The sequence below is a fragment of the Colobus angolensis genome, unplaced genomic scaffold (genome assembly GCF_000951035.1).
Source record: "Colobus angolensis palliatus isolate OR3802 unplaced genomic scaffold, Cang.pa_1.0 Scaffold244, whole genome shotgun sequence".
In the NCBI taxonomy this organism is placed as follows: Eukaryota; Metazoa; Chordata; class Mammalia; order Primates; family Cercopithecidae; genus Colobus; species Colobus angolensis.
Genome location: NW_012115644.1, coordinates 4,090,796 through 4,115,397, shown reverse-complemented (window position 1 = coordinate 4,115,397; position 24,602 = coordinate 4,090,796). Strand labels below are relative to the sequence as shown.

The 24,602-nt window shown below is 39.8% G+C and overlaps 2 protein-coding genes across 4 annotated transcripts in view; one reads left to right on the top strand and one right to left on the bottom strand.

The window, feature by feature from the left end:
* The window catches only part of GAR1 (GAR1 ribonucleoprotein), a 9,535-nt gene extending 5,297 nt beyond the window's left edge, over positions 1–4,238 (bottom strand). The window contains exons 1-4 of one of the 2 annotated variants that reach the window (XM_011945757.1): positions 4,188–4,238; positions 3,345–3,570; positions 1,637–1,791; positions 649–708 (exon numbers count right to left, since the gene is read on the bottom strand). In XM_011945757.1, coding sequence (XP_011801147.1) covers positions 649–708; positions 1,637–1,791; positions 3,345–3,558 — 429 coding nt within the window. In that variant the 5' untranslated portion in view covers positions 3,559–3,570; positions 4,188–4,238. Of the gene's footprint in view, positions 1–648; positions 709–1,636; positions 1,792–3,344; positions 3,571–3,929 lie in introns of both variants that reach the window. The other variant, XM_011945756.1, reaches the window with a different exon arrangement.
* Positions 4,239–17,267: 13,029 nt separating this feature from the next.
* The window catches only part of CFI (complement factor I), a 48,653-nt gene continuing 41,318 nt past the window's right edge, over positions 17,268–24,602 (top strand). For both annotated transcript variants that reach the window (XM_011945755.1, XM_011945754.1), the window contains exon 1: positions 17,268–17,578. In XM_011945755.1, coding sequence (XP_011801145.1) covers positions 17,522–17,578 — 57 coding nt within the window. In that variant the 5' untranslated portion in view covers positions 17,268–17,521. The remainder of the gene's footprint in view (positions 17,579–24,602) is intronic.

Here is a 24,602-nt window from a genome sequence, read left to right as displayed (position 1 = left end):
AAAAAAAAAAAAAATTATCCAAGTGCTTTTCCTGGGCCCTACTTAGGAGCTCCTAGGTCAAATTTCCAGAAGTGGAAACTGGAAGTACATCTTCTTAAAAGCTCCCCAAGGTAACTCTGACATGCAACGAGTTGTGGAAATTGCTCTTAGTCAACAATCAGACCTCAGTTTCAAGCTCACCTTTTTAGCAAACACTACAGACTAAAGTTGGTGGCACTACAAAGCTTCTCATGGCAACCTGTATTTTTTCTTCACAGCATATATTATGTTATTGAAGTTCTTGTGAAATCACTTAGTATCTACCTTCTCTCAAATAATGTAAGTTTTATAAATTAAGATTCCACCTAGAATGTTTGGTCATGAATGCTTTTCAATAAGGGTTTTACATCAACAAAAAACTCTTACCCTAGCAGTTTACAGATTTTGGTAATATAAGCAAAAGTTGTGATTTTTACTTTCTAAAAGGCTGTATCAAATAAATCACTTTTAAAGATTAGTATGTTCAATATTTATAGCACAGAATATTTCAGTTTAAGAGCTTTACTACTGATATGTTGGGAAAATCTCAAATGCTCCAAGTAGGACTTTCCTAAGATAGGTCATTCCCTTATAAAACCAAGGATCCCAAGTATCATAAGTTTGACTCACCTTCTGTAGTTTTTTAAAGGATGAAGACTTCATGTTTTCTGACAATTTAACTGAAAAATACTGTTATTTTTATTAAGGAACAAATGAGCAATTAAGATGAAAGACACTATCAAACCTTCTGAATTGATGTATAATTTCAAAAACAAGGTTAGAATATATAGACATATATAGGAAAGATAAGAAATGAACTTCCAGGGGCTGGGTGTGGTGGCTCACACCTGCAAACCCAGCACTTCAGGGGGCCAAGGCAGATGGATCACTTGAGGACAAGAGTTTGAGACAAGCCTGGCCAGCATGGTGAAACCCTACCTCCACTAAAAATATAAAAATCACCCGGGGCACGGTGGCACTCACCTGTAATGCCAGCTACTTGAAAGGCTGAGGCATGAGAATTGCTTGAACCCAGGAGGCGGAGGTTGCAGTGAGCTGAGATCATGCCACTGCACTCCACCCTGGGCAACAGAAAGAGTCTCTGTCAAAAAAAAAAAAAAAAAAAGAAAAAAGAGAGGGAGGGAGGAAGGGAAAGAGCGAGAGAGAAAAAGAGAGAAAGAGAAAGAGAGAGACAGAAAGAGAGAGGGAAGGAGAAAGAGAGAAAGAGAAAGACAGAGAAAGAGAAAAAGAGAAAGAGAAAGACAGAAAGAGAGAAAGCAAGGAAGGAGTTTCCAGGGTAGTGGGGACACCAAACAACTTCTAATTCTACATTTCCAGTGGCACCACTACATCCAAATCAGCCAACTTAATCCTGTAGTACTTATCCAAATGGCCATCATTTCTAGAATTTTCCAAAAAAAGTCACCTTTCTAGGGTCTGTCATTTTAATATCTATGGATGAACACATTCTCCCCTTGATTCTCCTTCATGGTCCAATCTGTAGCAATCCTGTCTAATTTAATGAAGCAACAAGTCTAATTTACACTTAACCGCCTCCTCACAAAAACACAAATAGCAACCTTTGAATATTATTAGGTCTTCCAATGAAAAAGGATACAAAATCTCTAAGTTGTCCAAATATTTCATCCACTTTTCCAATTTGTTCTTTGTTTTCTAAGTAAACAGGAGCATTGAAATAAGGCACCTTATTTTCATCTGTGGTACATTTACAAACTATGTCATCTTCACAGGGATGCAGGAATTCTCCTAATACTGAAATAGGACAAGAAAATGTTAAAACACAGAACTATTTCAAACGATACTGACCAACTTCTTCTGGAAGCTTTCTTCTTGGCTACCTGGGACTTCACTATACCTGCTCTCCTCTGAGGCAGAAGACCACAGTCATTAAGAGTGTGGACTTCCTGGGCTGGTATACCAACTCCACAACACACTAGCTATGTGACCTAGGAAAAGTTACCCACCCTTTCTCTAATTCAGTGTTTCCTCTTTTGTAGACACTAGTAACATATAATGTATAGCTATACCTAATATACAGTAATGTAAGGACTCAATGGAATAACCAATGTCAAGTGCTTAGAACAGCGCCTGGCACATTGAGACCATTCCACCTGTAACAGTTATCTTATTAAAACTTATTATCTGATTCAAAACTCTGCTTCATTCTCTTGGTTCTTCCTTTTCTTCAACCCCTAAAAGAATCACCCTTTGTTCTTTTTTTTCTCTTGCCTCAGAACTTTCCCATTCCCACTACCACCTCTTTAACAATGATTCATTGTTTTCAAGGACATCTGGAATCTCAAAATAACTACCTTTAGTTCTAACTAACTAGACTGTCACCCTAAACTAAAATACTTAACACATTTCTGCAAAACCAACTCTTCATTCCTATCACTCAAGCTCAAAACCTGGAACCCTTTATTATCAGCATTAGCTAAGTTCTACCGATTTTGTTTCCTTTGAAATCTCTCTCCTATCTAACCCTTCCTTTTTTTCTCACCATCCTGAATCAGGCTCTTAATGCCTCGTGTACGGACTGGTACAACAGCTTGCAGGATGGGACCTTTTATTCTAGAAACTGCTCCTTTCAAACCATCCTGCATACTCATCCAACCATTCTTAGATACTCTTAACCCTCTCTTCTCTTTAATGTAGTAAGTTTCACTCTCTGTGACTTCCATTCCCATCTCATTGTTAATTACTATAAAACTACCCTAAATGGGTCTTTTTCTCGACTTCCTCTTTGGCAGTTTCCCTCTCAAGCAAATTGTTTTCTCACTTACCTACTTTTAAGTAGTAATAGAAAGCATGGGCTTTGGAGTCAGAATACTATACCTGGCTTTGTATTTCTTTATTTTCTGTACAGACAGGGTCCTTGCTTTATTGTCCAGGCTGGTGTCTAACTCTCGGATTCAAGCGATCCTCCTGTCTCAGCTTCCCAAGTGTTGGGATTACAAGCGTAAGCCACGGCACCCAGCCTGTATTTCAGCTATATTTATATTTCAGCAAAAAAACTTAACTCTAAATCATAGTTTGCTCATCTGTAAAATCGGGGAATTAGGGATATCACTATTACCTATTTAATATCTTCCTGTCAACCCTGAAGTTCCACCTCCATGATGCATTTTAAGTATCCCTCAGCTTTCTTGCTCCCCACCCCACCCTTATATGCTACTGTACGATTATAAGTCAGTTTACATCATTCTCCACACAGGCTTGTGTATCCCAAACTTGCTGGACTAATAACACAAACCCATAACCCACCCCTACTCCTTCAAATAGGCTAAATATTGAAGACTGCATACAGACTACACGTTCTGGAGGTCCTTGGTCTTGGCCTTTGTTAAAGCCTCCGCGGCCACCTCCTCGTCCAAATCCTCCCCTGCCGCCGCCTCTGAAATTGCCGCCGCCTCCACCGCCGCTTCCACCTCGGAAGTGGTTGCTGCTGCCGCCTCGGTTGAAGCCGCCACCTCCACCACCTCGATTAAAGCCTCCACGACTTCCGCCTCGAAAAGACATTCTCTCTTCTCCCTGGTGAAAAAAAAACGACCCGTGTCTTCCGATCACTGTAGCTTCTGAGTACACTCCAACCCCTCAGAGCCGCCGTGAGAACACCATAAAGGGGACAAAAGCAGCCCTGTCACCTCACCCACGGTCAGACAGCCAGTGACCACCAACCTGATGGGTGAAGAGTTTACTTCCTCATGGTCTCGTGAGCGCCGACCGACCAAACACACCGCGGCACTAAGCCTTGCCGCCCCAGGATTAGTACCTCCTCCCCCTTCAGACAGCGAGGTCTTCGCACCGCATCCCCTTCCTTCCTCCCTCCCTCGGGCAGCCGGGTTCCGCGTCCACCATTTTCAAATCCTCCGGCTTCTACGGTCACTCACCGGCGCCACGTGCCCCTCTGGCCCTGGCCTTGCGCGCACACCCACCCACTGGGTACTTCCGCCGCGCTAGAACCTCCTAGGCGGCCGTAACGCCACAGAGTTTTTTTAAAGACCAGAAACTTGAATAACTGGTTTGCAAAAAAAAGGCAGTCGCCCGCGGAACCAGCGACACTGGTTCCAAAACAGCCTTTAGCGTTTGGAAAAGTGGCAATAATACCTAACCTTAACTACTAATTTACAACAGTGAGGTCAACTTGCCTAACGCGGCGCCGTGGAAGTGACGTATAATAACTGCGTCCTTTGCAGTACGACGTCCCGGAAGTGCTGAGGCAATGTCGCTCTTGGAGATAGCTGGCGTTAGGGATCCGCCTTCTCTCCCAGAGGCGGGGCAGGTTTCTGTTTGGTTCCCGCCCTGACTGCCAGAAGACTGCCAGAAGACTGCCAGCACCTTGCAAGGAACAAGGTTGGTTCTTGAAGTCCGTGCCGACTGGCTGGGCGCATTTGCGCATTTGCTTCTCAGGCTGCTATATGGTCCTCAACAGCGCTCACTACTTTGTTGCTAACTTCAGCAGCTGTGCGGACAGGTCCCTCAGGTATCTGAGCCGCGCTATGTCCAGTGGATCTGGTTGCCTCAGAACCTGTCACAGCCGGCGGAAGCGTTTATTTGAGTTTCTTGTTTCTTCCCGACCTTTTGATTTTCGCACCACTGAGCGCTCAGCTGTGCTTGTTCTTTTGTCCTATGGTCTCACTAATTAGAGGAAGAAAAGCAATGCATGTGTTTGTGTAATTTTAAAGAAACTATGCTGTCTTACAGAAAACCAAACCATCATTTTTATCTTTTGTACCGGGTATTCATTGAAGTATGTTTTGAGCACCGACCGGATGTGAAGCGGGCTGTGCTGGAAGCTCCTCTCCCTCTTCTCTCCTTAAGCCCCTTATATTTGACATCTGCTTCCTCCACATTCTCCAAAGCTTCTCTCACAAATAAAGGTAGTCACTTCCCATTTATTAAATTTGGCTGGAGTCTTTTACAACCAAACCCTCTGAGACCTTACCTTGATATTGACATCGTGTTTAGAAGAGGGTGGAACTTGGTACCTATCTAATTGAGAGGGTTATTGTAAATGGGATTTTAAAATACCTTTGTAGGCGGGGCGCGGTGGCTCACGCCTGTAATCCCAGCACTTTGGGAAGCCGAGGCGGATGGATCACTTGAGGTCAGGAGTTCGAGACCAGCCCGGCCAATACGGTGAAACGCCTTCTCTACTAAAAATACAAAAATTAGCCAGGCATGGTGGCGCACACCTGTAATCGCAGCTACTCCGGAGGCTGAGGCAGGGGAATCGCTTGAACCCGGGAGGCGGAGGTTGCAGTGAGCCGAGATCACGCCACTGCACTCCAGCCCAGACGAACAGAGCAAGACTTGGTCTCAAAACAAACAAACAACAAAATAAATGAGAGAAGACACTTTACTTTTTCTTTTTCTTTTAGTTTAGTAAATGCTGCAATTTGATTTTAACGAATGTTGATCTTTTTATGGGCCTATATACGTGTAAGTGTATTATTTTTGAAACAAAAAATGAAAATTACCTATTTAGTGTGAAACCTTTGCTTGTCTTTTGCTGTGTATTTGCTCAGTTCTGAATTGAACTTGAGATTGTCACACAGATTTCATTTTCAACTGAAATGAGATGATTTCTGTCTTTACTCTTAAAACTTAGTAAGAAAAAGCTTGCTTGAGGCCGGGCGCTGTGGCTCAAGCCTGTAATCCCAGCACTTTGGGAGGCCGAGGCGGGCGGGTCACGAGGTCAGGAGATCGAGACCATCCTGGCTAACACGGTGAAATCCCGTCTCTACTAAAAAATACAAAAAAAAACTAGCCGGGCGAGGTGACAGGCGCCTGTAGTCCCAGCTACTCAGGATCCTGAGGCAGGAGAATGGCATAAACCCGGAAGGCCGAGCTTGCAGTGAGCAGAGATCCGGCCACCACAGTCCAGCCTGGGCGACAGAGCGAGACTCCGTCTCAAAAAAAAAAAAAAAAGAAAGAAAAAGCTTGCTTGAACAAGAAGTTTAAAAGTATGTCAAAATGTTTATTACTGTCCTAAAAATGTCAAGCTGCTCTTCTTTCTCAGAAGTTCAAAACTTGTAGAAGCATAAATCAGGCCAGGCGCCATGGCTCATGAGGCCGAGACAGGCGGATCACCTGAGGTCAGGAGTTCAAGACCAGCCTGGCCAACATGGTGAAACCTTGTCTCTACTAAAAATACAAAACTTAGCCGGGCGTGATGGTGGGCGTCTGTAGTCCTAGCTGCTTGAGTGACTGAGGCAGGAGAATCGCTTGAACCCGGGAGGCAGAGGTTACAGTGAGCCAAGATCGCGCTACTGCATTCTGACCTGGGCAACAGAGCGAGAATCTGTATCAAAAGAAAAAGAAGAAACACAAATAAGTAAATTTCATCTTATATCTACAGTCATACATTCATAAAGTTCATCCTCTTTTCTCAGAGTCAGGTGCTCAGGCTGAGAAGATTCAAGGAAAGGGTTCCTCATCTAGTCATACAGTTGTGTTCAAGGGGAAGGAGAATACTGTACAGTTTTGTTCAGCAATTCCCCCTGGTGGTTTTCAGTAAGACTTGAGACTTCCTTACTCTAAAGTCCAAGCAACAGTGGAAACATTTCAAGATCCCTTTTTGCAATATAACTTTTCCAAATATTCAATTTTTATTTAAACCCAAAAATCTTGTCACTCGAAGTAAAACGATTTTCTCCAGGGCCTGAAGATCTTTGTTCAACTAGTTCATGTGATGAAAATGTCTGTTAAGTAGGTGATATGGTTTGGATGTTTGTTCCCTCCAAATCTCATGCTGAAATTTTATTCCTAGTGTTGTAGATGGGACCTGGTGGGAGGTGATTGGATCATGGGGGCAGAATTCTCATGAGTGGCTTAGCACCATCCCTTTGGTGATAAGTGAGTTTTCACTCAGTTCACTTGAGATGTGGTTGTTTTAAGAGTCTGTGACTTCCTCCATCTCTTTCTCGCTCCCACTCTTGCCATGTGACATGCTGGCTTCCCATCACCTTTCGCCATGATTGTAAACTTCTGGAGACCCCACCAGAAACTGATGTCAGCACCTTGCTTCCTGTAAAGCCTCCAGAACCATAAGCCAATTAAACCTCTTTCTTTATAAATTACCTAGCCTTGGGCATTTCTTTATAGCAATGCAAAAAAAAAAAAAAAAAAATGCTAGTTTCTGCAGCCATTCTTCATCTTCAAAGAATTTGGTAAAATCTGGGCTACTGTTTTCTTGAATATATTTCTATGATTCATTTTCTAAGTCAAGCAGCCTGTTTAGGAGCAGAATCTGTATTAGTTTCTCTCACTCCAATCCATAGTGTCAATAAACATTATTTTGTGTAATTTCTGTAGGTCAGAAATTAAGGAGCAGCTTAGCTGGATGATTTTGACCCAGGGTCTCTCATAAGGTTGCAATCAAGATATCACCTGGGGCTGCAGTCCTCTGAAGACTTGACTAGGGCTAGAGGATCCTTTTCTGAGGGAGCTCACTGACATGCCTAGCAAGCTGATGCTGCCTATTGCCAGGCCCCAGTTCCTTGCCATACGGACCTCTTTACAGGGTGCTTGAGTACTGACGTGACATGCCAGCTGGCTTCCCCCAAAACGATCTGCTAAGCCATAAGATTTATGCATGTGGAAGGAGATTTATATGGGCCTTGTCCAGATTTTCACATAGTTTTAAAAAAAATTTTAGAAGTGAATTGCACTATGTTTGATAAGTCATCTTTATAGGATCATCTAGAACTTTTTTCATTTTTGCTTCAGAACTTTCTGACACCAGCACTCTGTAGGAAGAAAGCAGTGAGTTGTGAATGTGTCAGGATTTTAATGAGAATTGAAATCTCTGAAGGAACCAGTCCTTGATAGGGTACCATAAGTAGATACTGACACAGTTCTTCCAAAATGTACCTTCTGTTTCCGATATGAAGACATGTCAATAAATATATCTTTACCTTTGCTTCTTTGCAGCAGTGTTTCATAGAAGAAAAATTTTCTTAAATTTTGTCATAATTTATAAATCTTACAAATGCTACTCTATGACATTTGTTGTTGAAATCTGTTGATTCATCAACCTGGATAAGAAATTGTTAGGTTCTTTTGATGCTATGCAGCATTATGTGACATGTCATCAATCACATCAATTTATCAAACTTTGCAAGTGAAACCGTTTTAGTTTGTCATTACATCATATGCTATCATCTTACTCTCTGTAATTATACATGCTGAAATTATGAGGTCCCATCAATTGTGGGGCTTTTTCCTTTTCGGGTTAAAAAGTTCTTCTGCTAAATAACTTTCTTTCTGGACCTTTTTACTGAAGGTCACTTAAAAAAAATACATTCTTTACTCTGGGTTTCCAAAGGTCATATAAAATTATCTGCTCTTTTACTATGGTTTGCAGTTAAGTGTCTTTTCAATTTTGCTGGAGCCATTGCTTCCTTTATAAGTTGTGATTCTTCTTTACTAACTTTATCAGAATTATTAAGGTTTAGAATTCTCTTCCATCTCCCAGTTCATCTTCAAAAATCACCACATTGGATTATAAGTCATGTTTGTAAAACACAGATGCTAATAAAGTATAAAATAAGCAAACCAAGGAAATTTTTTTTAAAAATTATATCTTCAAATGCAGTTCACTTTTAACCTACAAGCTCCATGTGTCAGGCCTCTGAGCCAAGCCTGCAGGTATACGTACAGATGGCCTGAGGCAACTGAAAACTACAAAGGAAGTGAAACAGCCTGCTCCTGTCTTAACTGATTGACCAACATTTAGACATTCCATTAAGACCTGTTCCTGCCCCGCCCCACCCCACCCAATCGATTGATCGACCTCGTGACATTCTTATTCTGGACCATGGGTCTTATGATCTCCCCACCATGCACCTTGTGACCCCCTCCTCTGCTGACAATAGATAGCCACCTTTAACTGTAACTTTCCACTGCTTACCCCAGTCCTATAAAACTGTCCCACCCCTACCTTCCTTTGCTGACTGTCTTTTTGGACTCAGCCCACTTGCACCCACATGAAATAAACAGCCTTGTTGCTCACACAAAGCCTGTTGGTGGACTCTATTCACATGGATGTGCGTGACACCATGTTTTGCAATGTCTACAACATTAGCAAAGCAACAGGGAGGCATTTGAGTTATGGGGCATTAAAATTCCTTCCTTAGAATATTATCTTTGATTATCTATTACATCAGGAGAGTTCATTAGCTGTCAGTTGACTTGTGAATAAGGGGAGGCCAGGGGAGATCAGGAAATGTAAATCAGGAAGGATAGGCTGATGTTGTCAATCTATTGTCTCTCCCTCTTCCTTAACCTATTGTCCCTCCTTCTTAATTCAGCACCCACCAGTCATCAACAGCACCCCCTGCCTTCCATCAAAAGCTGAGAATGGACTCAATGAAATGAACATAGTTGTGTGGAGCACTGTCATGTTTGTGAATGACCTCTAGCAAAATTCCTAATAGAGTTGTTTTATCACTAGTCATCACTACAAGTGTTGGCATTACATGGAGAAAGAAGTTCAAAAGAATGCAAAAAAAAAAAAAAAAAATCCAATCTCTTCTGGAATCCCTAGTAACTGCTCCTAGACCCCTAATAACATCTGCAGAAACTCACACTAGACTATAAGCTCCTGAAGAGTGAGAACTACATCTTCCTTGTTTTGGTATCCTAAGTACTTAGTACAGTGCCTGGAATAAAATTGATGCCCAATAAATATTTGTTAAATGGAACCGAATTCCTCTATGCTTTGAATTTCTGCTCATGCCTTGAAAACCTACTTATTAACAAATGATCATAGAATGATGGTCAAAAAGAGAAAGAAAATATAAAAGATGGAGGGAAGAAAATATATATGTACAGTCTAGTTGTGGTATTCAAGATCTAAGAAGGTGTCCATCCAGTTGTTTTACTGAAAGGTTAGGACGTCTAATTAAAATACCCAGTAAGGAGATACAGACGTTCCTCAACTTAGGATGGGGTTATATCCCAATAAACCCATTATGAGTTGAAAATATCTGAGTAGAAAATACATTTAATACATGTAACCTACTGAACATCATAGCCTAGCCTAGTCTACCTTGAAGGTGCTTGGAACACTTACATTAGCTTACAGTTGGGCAAAACTATCTGGCAGCACAGCACACTGGAAAGTCTCATTTGTTGCCGCTGCCCAGCATCATAAGAGAATATTGCATGCGTATCACTAGCCAGGGAGAAGATCAAAGTTTAAAATTTGAAGTACAGGTTTTGCTGAATGCTTATTGCTTTCACACCATTGTAAAGTAGACAAATTATTCAGTGTAACCATTGTAAGTTGGGAGACTGTATTGCTAATCGCAGTGAAGAGGGCTACTGGCTAGGATTAGAGCTGAAAATTTTTATATTAGAACAAAATTGTAAAAGCACTTAGCCAAAGCTAGGCATGTAATCCCAGCACTTTGGGAGGCTGAGGGGGGGCAGATCACTTTAGGTAAAGAGTTCGGGACTAGCCTGGCCAACATGGTGAAACCCCGTCTCTACTAAAAATACCAAAACTGGCTGGGCTTGGTGGCATGGGCCTGTAATCCCAGCTACTGGGGAGGCCAAGGCAGGAGAATCACTTGAACCCAGGAGGCTGAGGTTGTAGTCAGCATCGCGCCACTGTACTCCAGCAACATAGCGAAACTCCACCTAAAAAAAAAAAAAAGAACGAAAGAAAGAAAGACTGGGCGCTGTGGCTTACACCTATAATCCCAGCACTTTGGGAGGCCAAGGTGGGTGGATCACAAGGTCAAGAGATCGAGACCATCCTGGCCAACATGGTGAAACCTCATCTCTATTAAAAATACAAAAATTAGCTGGCTGTGTTGGCACGCACCTGTAGTCCCAGCTACTCGGGAGGCTGAGGCAGGAGAATCACTTGAACCTGGGAGGCAGAGGTTACAGTAAACCAAAATCATGCCACTGCACTCTGGCCTGGTGACAGAGCAAGACTTCGTCTCAAAAAAAAAAAAAAAGTACTTAGTCAAGGTGCCATTAATTGTAAATATCAATGTGAACTCATGACTTTCTCTTTTGTTTTTTATTATGAAAATTTCAAACATAAACAAAAGTTGATAGAACAATATAATGAACCTTTCTCTATACAACACTCACCTTCAATCAGCCTTTTGCAAATGTTTTCCTGCGTTTCCTCACTGTTATTATTAAAATTATTATAGCTAGAGTGTTTTATAGTAAACATTCTGTTCATAAATCTCCAGCAGAGGACTCTTTTAAAAACATAAGCACAATACCATTACAACACCTAACAAAAATAATATTTTCTTAGTATTAGCGAATATCCAGTCCATGTGGAATTTTCCCAAGTTATTTCAAAATGTCTTTTAATAGTTGGATCAATCAAATGAAGATCCAAACAAGGGCCATCCATTGTATTTTATTGATATGTCTCTTAATTTTCTTTTATTCTATGTCAGTTTCCTCTCCCTGTTCCCCCACCAACCCCCGCCCCATGGCATTTATTTGTTGAAAAAACTGAGTCTTTTTGTCATGTAGAATTTCCCACTTTCTCACTGATTACATCCTTGTGGTGGTATAAATTGTTTTTGTATCCTCTGTATTTTCCATAAACTGGTAGTTAATTGATAGTGAGATCTAAAGACTTGTATTCAGGTTCTTTTTTTTTCTCTCTCTCTTCTGCAAGAATACTTCCTAGTGTCCCATGAAGAGGCACATAATGTCTGGTTGTCTGTCTTTGGGGATGATATCAGTCAGCGGGATCAGTGTTATCAGCCTCATCCACCTCTTAGAGTTCCCTGCCAGCTTTTCACCTAATGGTTTTAGCAGCTGTTGGTGATCATCACTAGGTCTATTGGCTCATAAGGTAGTGCAAAATAGTAATATGATAATTGTATCATTTCTTTTGCAATTATTAACTGAAATAAAGAAATTTTCTTTTTTATTTCAATTTTTTGCTATCATTGTTCTTTGCAATGCTTAAAATATTTAATCTTTGGCTTGTGAGAGCCCCTTCAAGTCTTTCAAAACTACCAACTAGCCTGCGATGACTTCCTTGCTTTCTGGTACAAAATATTTCTTTTACATTTTATGCCCCAGATGTGGAATCGCGCTTTCTCCAAAGAGCCTTGTTTTTTTAAATGTAAAATGGTATGTAGAGAAGACAATCTGCCACTAAGGAGTGCTCACTGCTTCTGGATTGTTAGGACTTCTAGGCCCTATCAATGGACACAATGGACAACTAAGAGGTGATTATTTTTAGAAAGCAAAAAAACTGGAGGTCATAGTGACATTTCCAATTCAAAGTTAAATTTACAGGGTTTCCATTTCTTTGAATTTAAACTTGTGTTTGTCTTACCCTGAAATTCTTATGACATTGGCATAATTACTTATTTGCCTTAACCTCCACATATATATATATATGTTGTCAAGTAAGTGTTATTATTAACGGTAAGACTATTGAATACTACTTAGTTTGCTAATATTTTGTTTAGAATTTTTATGTCTATATTCATAAGTGAGGTTGGTCTTTTTCTTTTTATTGTGCTGTACTTCTGTTTTTGTAGATTCTGATTATAGAGGTCTGCCTTCAATGACTGCAGGAGAAGGGTGGGATACGAGGCCTCAGGGGTTTGCCTATGGCTTGCCTCTTAAGTGCAGAGTCTCCCTCAACTTGATGGAGGTTGGTGTCGTCTAGAATGCTTCTCTGCTTCTGCCTCAGTGTCCACTCAAGGGGTTCTGGGTTAGAACATGTGCTACAGAGAGCCTTACTGTAGGCTTTAGCCTGGAGTAAATTCTCAAGTTGCCCCCGTGTGGGCCACTGGCTCAGATGTTCTTCCCTTTATTTATTAATTACTTAGTCCATCACTTCTCTCAGATTCTACTGTTTCTATTTATTCTGTGGTCTTTTTTATTTTGGATACCTTGTTGTCACATATATGAATTTGACACTTCTTAAGCTCATTTAAGTTTTGCAGTTAATCTTTTCCTGTCTACTATATGTATTCTAGTAGTTCCTCACTGTTTATGTCCTATTAATGAATCCTTCTTCATTTTTCAGTGGTGCAGTGGAATTGCTTTCATTTTTATATTTATTTTCATTGAGATCATAGGAGGAAAGAGACTTAAACTGAATAAAATTTCAGTCCTCATGAGCACTTTACATTTTCTTTTTGTTAACTGCTGTATTAGTCCATTCTTGCACTGCTATAAAGAAATACCTGAGACTAGATAATTTATAAAGAAAAGAGGTTTAATTGGTTCATGGTTCCACAGGCTGTATAGAAAGCATGATACTGGCATGTGCTCAGGTTCTGGGGAGGCCTCAGGAAACTTACAATCATGGCAGAAGGCAAATGGAAAGCACACACATTACGTGGCTGGAGTAGGAGCAAGAGAGAGGGGGCATTTTAATCAGAAAGGATCAGAAACAGTCCTCATTCACATGGAATGGGCAACATATACACTTAAAGTTTTCCCCAGGCCTTATCTGCCACCTTCTGACATAATATAATAGTCAGAGATCTGGATCATCTGGATTTTCCATAAGTCACCATGGTTGTTTTTCCATTGATAGCATTACCTTGATCAGAGGAGATGAGGAAGTAGCATGATAAATACTTTGGTAAGACACATGTGTTCCAGAGAGTAGGAAATAAAGCCTGACACATCAGTAAAATTTTTAGGAAACCAGTGTTCAGGAACCTGCTGGAACATCCTCTCTAATGTAAAAGACAAATTATTGTATCTTGTACTTTCTTTAACAAAGAAGGAAGCACAAAACCTGATGAGACTTTTTGGATGCTGGGAGCGAATATTCTGCACTAGGGAATACTGTTCCAGCTGCCAAAGCAGAAAAGGTTTCTGCAGTGGTCCAGCAGACTGTATAGCATCAGAAGTCTCAGTGATGGGAGAAAAATGCTGTGAGGTGTTTGAGGAAGATCGTGTGGGAGAACCACAATATAGGATCTCAGGGTTCTGGAGCAAGGCCATGCCATCTGCAGCAGAGAATTGTATGTCTTTTGAAAACCAATTTGTATATTACTGGTTCCTGGTAAATGCAGAATAACGAATCACAGGACACTACATCACCATACAGCCAGAACTGCCTATTATTCTCTCGATCCAAATGGACCCGCAAAGCAGGCCTAGCAAAAATGTATTGTAAGATAGAAGTCTGACATCCAGAGCCAAACGCAAACAGGACCAGAGGTATGAGCAAGGTGCATAAACAGGTAGCAGGTAGGCCACACTACCCCTGTCCCCAGCATCCAAACAGTTGCACTCATGCCCCTTCCTCATCTCACACCTATAGCTTCCTGGGGAATCTGGTATGACCAGCTGAAGGAGGAGAGAAAAGGTCACATTTTGTTTACAGATGGGTTGGCTTGGTATATAGGTACAAGTTGAAAATAGACAGAGGCTGCATTACAGCCACACTTTGGAGTGGTTTTGAAAGACAGTGGTGAGAGAAAGTCCCCCCAAAGGGCAGAGCTGCAGGTGGTACACCTGGTCATCCACTTTGTGTGGAAAGGGAGGTGGCCTGAGGCTAGACTTTATATAGAATCACAGGCAATAGTGATTTCCTGATCATCTTTTGTTCCTGAAATGAAAAATATTCAAAGATCAAGAGCAAAAAGTTCTGGGATACAAACAGTAACTTTACCCTGAGAAGTGAATGGTAACCAAGGGTTCAGACCACTCCTGAAAGAGACTGTGGGTCATGTCATCAGGTACGTCACTGACATCAGCAGAGGTGGGAGGTCAGAGTGAAGGGAATCTAGAATGGATACATGTACCTACAGGAGTGGGCATGAAGTATAAAAATCTTTGTATCACATGTTAATGCCTACCAGAAAGCATCTACCGAGAAAAGGCACTAAATAACCAACAAAATGGCTCAGCCAATTTGGCCCAACAAAATTATTGAGCCAAAATGACTGAGTCTCAGTCATCAGTCACCCCAGTGCTGGCACGATGGGCACAAGAATGAAGTGCCCATGGTAGCAGAGATAGAGGCTACCCATGACACCAATAGTATGGACCCCAAGGCTTATCTAGCTCCCGTGATTAACAAATGCCCAACCTGACAGCGGCTGACACTAATACTGTCCCCACAAGATGGCACAATTCATCAGGGAGACCAACTAGTCACTTAGTAGCAAGTTAACTACATCTGATTCTTTCACTCTTTGAAGGGTCAGTGGTCTATTCTTACAGGAGTAGACATATATTTGAGGTATGAGCGTGCCTTTCTTGCCTGCAGGGCCTCCGTTAGCACCATAATCCAAAGAATTATAGAGTGCTTAATTATCTACCAAAGATCACATCCTGCCGGACAAGGCTACCCACTTTACAACAAAGCAGGCCCAGGAGTGGGCCTGTGATCATGCAATCCCCTGTTCATATCACATACCACACCACTCAGAAGCTGGTGGACTTACAGAATATTGGAATGGGCTGCTGAGGGCAGAGCTGAGGTGCCAGTTAAATGCAAAACTTTGTGAGAATGGGGTGCTATCCTCCAGGAAGCAGTATATACATTCAATCAAAGACTTTCATATAGCATTGTATTCCCAATAGGAAGAATACGTGGGCCTGGGAACCAAGGAATAAAGGCAAGAATGACCACACTTACCATCACTCCCATTAACCAATTGGGAACTTTGTGCATCTTGTCTCCACGATTATAGACTCTGCAGGGTTCGTTGTCTCGGTCTCCAAAGGACTATACTTTCACCAGGGGCAAGCAAGAGTCCCATAGAATTATAAACTAGAGCTGTTGCCTGGTGTACACTGAGCTTTTTGTCTCTAGGGACCAACAAGAAAGAAAGAGTCATAATCCACAAGGGTAATTGACCCTGATCATTCGGAGGAGGTAGGGCTGCTATTACTATAACGTGGGCAGGGAGGAAGATGTGTAGAACCCACATAACCTACTGGGGTACCTCTTTTTGTTGTTGTTGTTGTTGTTGTTGTTGTTGTTGTTTCTTTTTTAAGAGAGGCTCTCTGTCACTCATGCTGGAGTACAGTGGTGCAATCATGGCTAACTGCAGCCTCAACCTCTCCCTGTGTTGCCCAGACTCATCTCAAACTCCTGGCCTCAAGCAATCCTCCTGCCTTGGCCTCCCAAAGTACTGGGATTATAGGAGTGAGCCACCATGTCCAGCCTGCCTCTTGTGACAGTAGGGATACAAATGGCAACGTTTGCCTGAGAAACAAAGGGTAACCAGGGGCTTAGACCGCTCGTGAAGGACATTGTGGGTCATGTTATCCAGTAAGTCACGGAGACCAGCAAAGGTGGGAGGTCAGGGTAAAGGGAATCTAAAATGGATAGGAAGGGGGCCAAGGGTGATTATCAGGTACAGCCCCAAGATCAACTGCCAGGGTGGGAGCTGTAGTTTTTCCCATTCACTTCCTCTTCTAAGTTTTCCCTCAAGAATAGAGGCCCAATGAAATTTTTAAGGAGCCACTCCTGGAGTATATATGGAACATAGATCTAAAAGGTGCAAGTATGTACCCTGAAAGACAGAGATGAGTTTCCCAGAAGCCCTGTCAAGGAAGGTCTTCCTACCTGGCTGTAAAGAATGTAGTCAGAAGATACCTCCTCCTGATAGCACATAATTGTCAGATCCTACCATGTCTGCCTTAGCTACAGAAAACTATCTCACCTAAGTATATGCCCTTCTTGGGCAATATATAGTAGGGGACCGAGCAAGGTAGAATATAATGGCCCAGCCATTTATACTGAAATCAGGGGCCCTGTGACAGGTCACACTCACTTCAATTCAACTTCTCCCTCTGCTCACCCCTGCTTCCCCTCCCTTCCTTGTGCGGGTATCGATCCCTAACAAACACTTGTACCCCATGCTCACTGTCTCAAGTCTGCTTCTGGTGAACCCAATTGTGTCAGCATTTCTGCTATCACAGATTTATTTCATAAATAGGTAAATCCTGCATGATAGTTGGTACTGGCACAAGAATACCTGTTTTTAAAATTTCTTGTGCTCCAAAAATAAAATTTGATCACAGCATAACAGATACATGGTAAAGAAGCTGGTTTCTAGAGTTTTAAATGTATTTTGCAGCCTTTGCTATGGTCTGCTTTTATTTTTACTGTCTCCTAGTCTTCAACCTTAAGTTTAAAAAATTTTATTTTTATTTTACAAAAAAAAAATTGCTTCCAATATAATTTCTGTCTTCCCTGGAATACAGAATTGAGTCATTGCTCATTAACAGGGTGGGAGGAAATCAGTCTATTCTAGTGGAAACAAGTTCCTATTGGTCACCTCCCTCTGCTCTTTACTGGGAAGGCCATTTTTTGGTTTCAGTTACGGTAAATCTCTCTGGATTTCAGCCAAATTCTTTCAGAGTTCAAAAGTACAGAGTTCTTTAGGAGGCTTGTTCTTTTGAAATATTTTTTCAGAGGTTAAAAATTAAATTTCAAAATAATACCTGGGGTGGAAAAGAGTTCTCAGCAGAGACAAAGACCCCGAACACCTCCAACATGAAGCTTCTTCATGTTTTTCTGTTATTTCTGTGCTTTCACTTAAGTTTTTGCAAGGTAAGCAATTCAATCTTTATGCAAACAATTTTAATTGATAGTTTAAAGGTTGTAAAAATATAGAAAAAATCTTAAATTTATAATTTTGACTTAAATATTACATAGTTCAGTTACCAACAATGCCACTCTATAGTCAGCAACAAATGTTTTATGTTAATATCTTGATAAAATAGTTTTTTTTAAAAAGCTCTTTTTATGTGCTTATATATGCAGAGGCATTGCACTGAACAAGAGTTTTACTAATACAAGACTGTGATTTATTGTAATTGTAGTAAATAAAAAATATTTACCAGGTTCCTCCTGTGTATAAGGTACAGTACTAGAAAGACAGTGAGACTGATCTCTTCCTTCAATAACCTTTTAGTACACTCTATAGCTATAGAAAGGGGAAATAATAAGCAAACTTGAAACATCTGAAAACACGAAAGTACAAGTTACAAGACAGTATACATTTAATTGTCAGAAGTGTTACAAATATGTGGAAAGGACTTTAATGAGAGGACAAATCGCTTCATGCTGAGAGGTCATGAAGAGATTATGGATCAAGTAGGATTTGAGCTGAACCTTTAATTCTGTATTACATGTGATCAGTGGTGAGAAAGAGGAGTGATTTCCAGCTTTTTTAGCCAGGAAAAGCAGCAAGTACTACCATAGGAAGGCAGCAACGCACCAGGCCCCTCCAAATAAATGAATTCATTTGATCAGAATGAAGGGTTTGTGGGCTACAAAGGAACTCGAAACTGAAATGACATGTTGTATGAAGTTAGAGTGTCATCTATTAAGGTGAAAAATGTTTAAAACATTTTAGATACTTACTGATGATTGCCAACTTTGGTGGCAATCCAAAACTATCTTGTCTTAGTGCCAGCTTGTAGAAGAAAATATTTAAAGAAAACTACTTAAGAAAACACACTCTAAGATTCTTGTAACTTCTAAAATAGTTGCTATCATCACTGCAATGTTTATAATAGAGAATAAATGGAAATAACTAATGCTTATTAATAAGACACTGGTTAGATTATTGTATATTCAAAATTGAACTATTATGTAGCCATTGAAATGACAATTTATCTAAATCAAAAGTCCTTACTACAATTTTATTTTTATTGAAGAAAAACACACACACACACACACATATAGATGCATACTTATACCTATTTATATATATGACTAAAAGATCTTACAGCATATGTATTAAATAGTTAATAGTTGCTATCATTGGCTAATAAGATTACTTTTGATTCTATTTTCTGTTTTATACATTTCTGAATTTCAGAATTCAAACTTTTTTTATTTTTTTATTTAAAACAAAGGTGTATTACTTTATAATTAGAAAAATTACTTTTTTGAAAATGAGAAATATTCCAGCTCCCTTTTCTATTCCTGAAGAGAGCCTCTTTCTTTTATTGAACAGTCTTCCAAAAACAAAGTTGCCTTCAGTGCTTTAAGAAACAGCATTTTAAGAAGGGTTAATCTCAAGTTCATGAAAATTTCAGAGCTTCTTAAAATATTTGTTTATGAAAGAAAGCGGAATTTTTAAACTCTACTTGCTGAGAAGTAACCATTTTTAAGTGGTTACTCTTAAAGACAATATAATTAGTGTTCATATAGTTTTAAAACAAATCTAAGTTTTCAAAATGAAATGAAGTATGTGCAGCTGGGATACATTTTTAAGAGCTGAGGGTAGGTTTCTGCCTAAGGGATAAAAAGTATCCCCTTCCTTATTATTAGTATTTTTTAATCAGAACATCTTGATGTACTGATGCTAAGGTGGATGATGTCAATGACAGTATAGATGGCAATGAGATAGAATTAAGTTGCTCTGAATAGTGAAAGAAGAAAAGCAGTTTTACTGAACCTACTCAGACAAGGAAACTAGAGGATTCAGAAAAGATGAAAAAGAAACCCATAGCACAGTGGGAGTGGCTGCTGGTGGTAGGAATAGGGCCTTATGATGGTAGGAATAACCAAAGGATGTTCAACAACAAGGAAACTGGCTGGGTGAGGGGGTTCACACATGTAATCCCAGTACTTTGGGAGGCTGAGGCAAGAGGATTGCTTGAGCTCAGGAGTTTGAGGCTGCGGGGAGCTATGATCATGCCACCATATTCCAGCCTGGGTGACACAGCAAGATCCTGTCAAAAAAAAAAAAAAAGAAAAAGAAAAAGAAAAAGAAAAAACAGAAGCCAAATGTTTCAGTCAACATGATTACTTACTCTAATTGTCCTGTGACATAATCACCAACTGATATCCTAAATTTTATTTTACTCTAAAATTTTATTAAAAACTCAGGCGTATATGGGTGGCATTTTAGAGAGAAAGAACTGGGGTAATGTTAAGCAGAATGACAACATCCTGGAAACGAAGGGTGGCACACAGGAGGGTGTGCAGTGCAAGTGATGGCAGTGGAAATGGCAGAGTAGGCAGATCCACCAAAACCAAAAACCAAAAATCCACTTCCACAAAAACCAAAGAGAAGCTGTCAGAACCAACTTTATTTAGAACTGTGGAAAACAGTCAAAGTTTTATAGCACCTAAGCAAATGTTGAATGAAGGAACAGGCAACTAAAAATGGTAGGAAAGTTTTGTGGCATTTTGTGCATATGTCTTTTGTGCCCTTACCCCATACACTCCCTGATTTGACAGTGGTCTTGAAGGATAGCTATCTACATTTCTCACTCAGGGAGGGACCCTATTCCCTAGCACTAGAAAGAACACAGAAGACCTTATTCAAAAATATTGTGTTTGTCTTTTCTATCCTAAAGCCTACCTGAAGGACAGACCCCAGGCACTTGTCTTGGTTTCACCTATCTCAGAACTCAGAGCAGAAAAGCATTAGTATTGCAAAGCACAGGCACTGTAAGATTAATGAGCAATCTCAGCTGTCTGGGGCAAAGGATTACAGTGGAGGTACACAACAGAGCACCAAAGCATGGGGAAAAACTAAGATCTTATGGAAAATTAGGGCATTCAAAAGCGCTTGTGTGTATTGGGGGAGTTTAGGAGACCACATACATGCTCAGAATATATGAAGGAATAATGGCTGAAAACTTTCCACATTTGATCAAATGCATGACTGTCCACATTCAAAAAGCTCAATGCAATCCAAGAAGGATAAACACAAAATGGTCCAAACCAAGACACATTATAATCAAATTGTCAAAACCAAGGATGAAGAACGTCTTGAAAACAACATAGTCATGAGATTCCGTAAGATTAGCAGCAGCTTTCTCGTCAGAAACCATGGAGGCCAGATGAGAATTTTATTTGTTGAAAGTAAAAAACTGTCAACCAAGAATTCTATATCTGGCAGAACTATCCTTCACAAATGAAGGAGAAATGAAGAAATTCACAGATAAATAGAGGCTGAGGGAGTTAGCTACTAATAGACCTGTCCTACAAGAAATGCACTACAAGTGGCTGGATGTGGTGGCTCATTGCCTATAATCCCAGCACTTTAGGGGAATGAGGCAGGAGGACTGCTTAAGCCCAGGAGTTCAAGACTAGCCTGGAAAACACAGCAAGAGCCCATCTCTATAAAAAATAAAGTTAGCAAGGTGTAGTAGCATGTATCTGTAGTCTCAGCTACTTGGGAGGCTGAGGTGAGAGAATCATTTGAGCTCAGGAGTTCAAAGCTGCAGTGAGCTCTGACTACACCACTCCATTCAAACCTAGGCAACAGAGTGAGATCGTCTCTAAAATAAAATTAAGTTAAAATAAAGAAATACAGTACAAGTCAGAGAACCCTACATACTGAAGTGAAAGGACATTTGGCAGTTACTTGAAGTAATATGAAGAAATAAAGAACTCCAGTGAAGGTAACTATATAGGTAAATATAAAAGCCAGTATTATATTATTTTGGTTTGTATTCCTTCTTTTCCTTTCCCACATGAGTTAAAAGACAACTATATAAAACGATTATAATTCTATGTTAACAGTGCACAATATATAAAGATGTAACATATGACAATAACAACATAAAGGAGCAGATGGAGCAGTATAGGAACAGTTTTGTATGCTCTCAAAACCAAGTTATTATCAATTCAAACTAGATTACTATAAATGTAATCACTATTAATTGTAATCTCCATAGTAGTCAAAAAGAAAGTATCTAAAAAATATATACAGAAGGAAATAAAAAGGGAACCAAAATAATTGACTATGAAAAAATCAACTAACACAAAAAGGGCAGTAATGAGAAACAAAAAAGGTATAAGACATATAATAAACAAATAGCAAATAGAAGAGTAAGTCCTTTCTTATCAACAATTACTTTAATGGAAGTGGATTAAATTCTAATATCAAAAGGTAGAGATTGGCAAAATCAATTTTTTAAAAATTATTATCCAACTATATTCTGTCTAAAGAGGCTCCCTGTAGGTCCAAAGAAATAAAGGATGGAAAAGATATAAATAACAACCAAAAAAGAGCTACAGTGTCTATATTAATACCAGACAAAATAGATCTTAAGTAAAAAACTGTTACAAGAGATACATTACATGATATATTAATGAAAGGGTCAATTCTTCAGGAATTATATAACAATTATGAATATTATACACTAAACAATAGAGCCCCAAAAGATATGAATGAAAAGTGACTGAATAAAAGAGAAATAGACAATTCTTGTTTTTGTGCTTTGTTTTTGTTTTTGTTTTTGTTTTTGAGATGTAGTTATCCAGGCTGGAATGCAGTGGCATGATCTCGGCTCACTGCAACTGGCTGAAGTGATTCTTACGCCTCACCTCCCAAATAGTTGAGATTATAGGCGTGCACTACCACACCTGGCTAATTTTTGTATTTTTAGTAGAGACAGGGTTTCACCATGTTGCCCAGGCTGGTCTTGAACTCCTGACCTCAGGTGATCCACCCTTGGCCTCCCAAAGTGCTGGGATTACAGGCGTGAGTCACTGTGCCTGACCAGAAATAGACAATTATATAATAATAGTTGGAAGCTTCAGTACTCCACTTTCTATAATGAATAGAAAGTCAATAAGGAATAGAGAACTTGAACAGCACTATAAGCCCAGTAGATCTAATAACTAGACATATTTAGAATTCTGCACTCAATAATAGCAGAATATACATTTTTCTCAAGTGCACGTGGAACAGTTTCTAAGATAGACCATATAAGACTTGTCACAAAATGAGTCTTAAAAAATTTTTTAAATGTTGAAATTATGCAGAGTAGCTTCTCTAACCACAGTGAAATAAGGCTGGAAACCAATAACAGAAAGAAAATTAGAAAATTTACAAATACATGGAAATTAAACAATACATTCTTAAGCAACTAATGGTCAAAGAAGAAATCACAAGGGAAATTGTGAATACTTAGAGATAAATGAAAACAAAACACAACATACCAAAACATGACAGGCAGCAAAAGCAGTTATCAAAGATAAATGTATAGCAATAAATGCCTACGTTAAAAAAAGAATAGAGGACCCAGAAATAAGGCTGCACACTTACAACTATCTGATCTTCTACAAATCTGACAAAAAGAAGCAATGAGGAAAGGACTCCCTATTCAATAAATGGTGCTGGGATAACTGGCTAGCCATAGGCAGAAAATTGAAACTGGACCCCTTCCTTAGACCATATACAAAAATTAACTCAAGAGAGACTAAAGAATTAAATGTAAAACCCAAAACTATTAAAACCCTGGAAGACAACCTAGGCAATATTATTCTGGACATAGGAATGAGTAAAGATTTCATGATGAAGACACCAAAAGCAATTACAACAAAGCAAAAATTGACAAATGGGATCTAATTAAACTAAAGAGCTTCTGCACAGCAAAATAAATCATCAACAGAGTGAACAGACACGCTACAGAATGGGAGAAAATGTTTGCAAACTATGCATCTGACAAAGGTCTAACGTCTAGTGTCTAAAAGGAACTTAAACAAATTTACAAGAAAAATCAACCCCATTAAAAAGTGGGCAAAGGACATGAACAGACACTTTTCAAAAGAAGACTTATATGCAGCAACAATCATATGAAAAAAAGCCCAACATCAGTGATCATTAGAGAAATGCAGATTAAAACCACAATGAAATACCATCTCACAGCAGTCAGAATGGCACTATTAAAAAGTCCAAAAAAATAACATGCTGGTGAGGTTGTGGAGAAAAAGGAATGCTTATGCACATTTAGTGGTAGTGTAAATTAGCTCAACCATTGTGGAACACAGTGTGGCAACTCCACAAAGACCTAAATTCCATTCAACCCAGCAATCCCATTATTGGGTATATACCTAAAGGAATATAAATTGTTCTATCATAAAAATACATGCACACATATGTTCATTGCAGCACTATTCACAATAGCAAAGACATGGAATCACCTTAAATGCTCATCAGTGGTAGACTGGATAAAGAAAATGTGGTACATATACACCATGGAATACTATTCAGCCATAAAAGAGCACAAGATCATGTCTTTTGCAAGAACATGGATGGGGTCTGAGGCCATTTCCTCAGGAAACAAATGCAGAAACAGAAAACCAAATACCACGTGTTCTCATTTATAAGTGGAAGCTAAATTATGAGAACACATAGACACATAGAGGGGCCTATAAGACACACTGGGCCTATTAGAAGATGGAGGCTGGGAGAAGGAAGAGGATCAGGAAAAATAACTAATGAGTACTAGGCTTAATACCTGGGTGATAAAATAATCTGTACAACAAACCCCCACAACACAGGCTTACCTATATAACAAACCTGCAGAAGTTTACCTATAAAACAAACCCTGAACTTAAATGTTTTAAAAAACAGTAAAGATCTCAAATTGATAACCTAACTTTACAACTTAAGAAGCACATCTTTAGAAAAGGGAAGAGCAGGCTGGGCGCGGTGGCTCAAGCCTGTAATCCCAGCACTTTGGGAGGCCGAGATGGGTTGATCACGAGGTCAGGAGATCGAGACCATCCTGGCTAACACGGTGAAACCCCGTCTCTACTAAAAAAATACAAAAAATTAGCCGGGCGAGATGGCGGGCGCCTGTAGTCCCAGCTACTC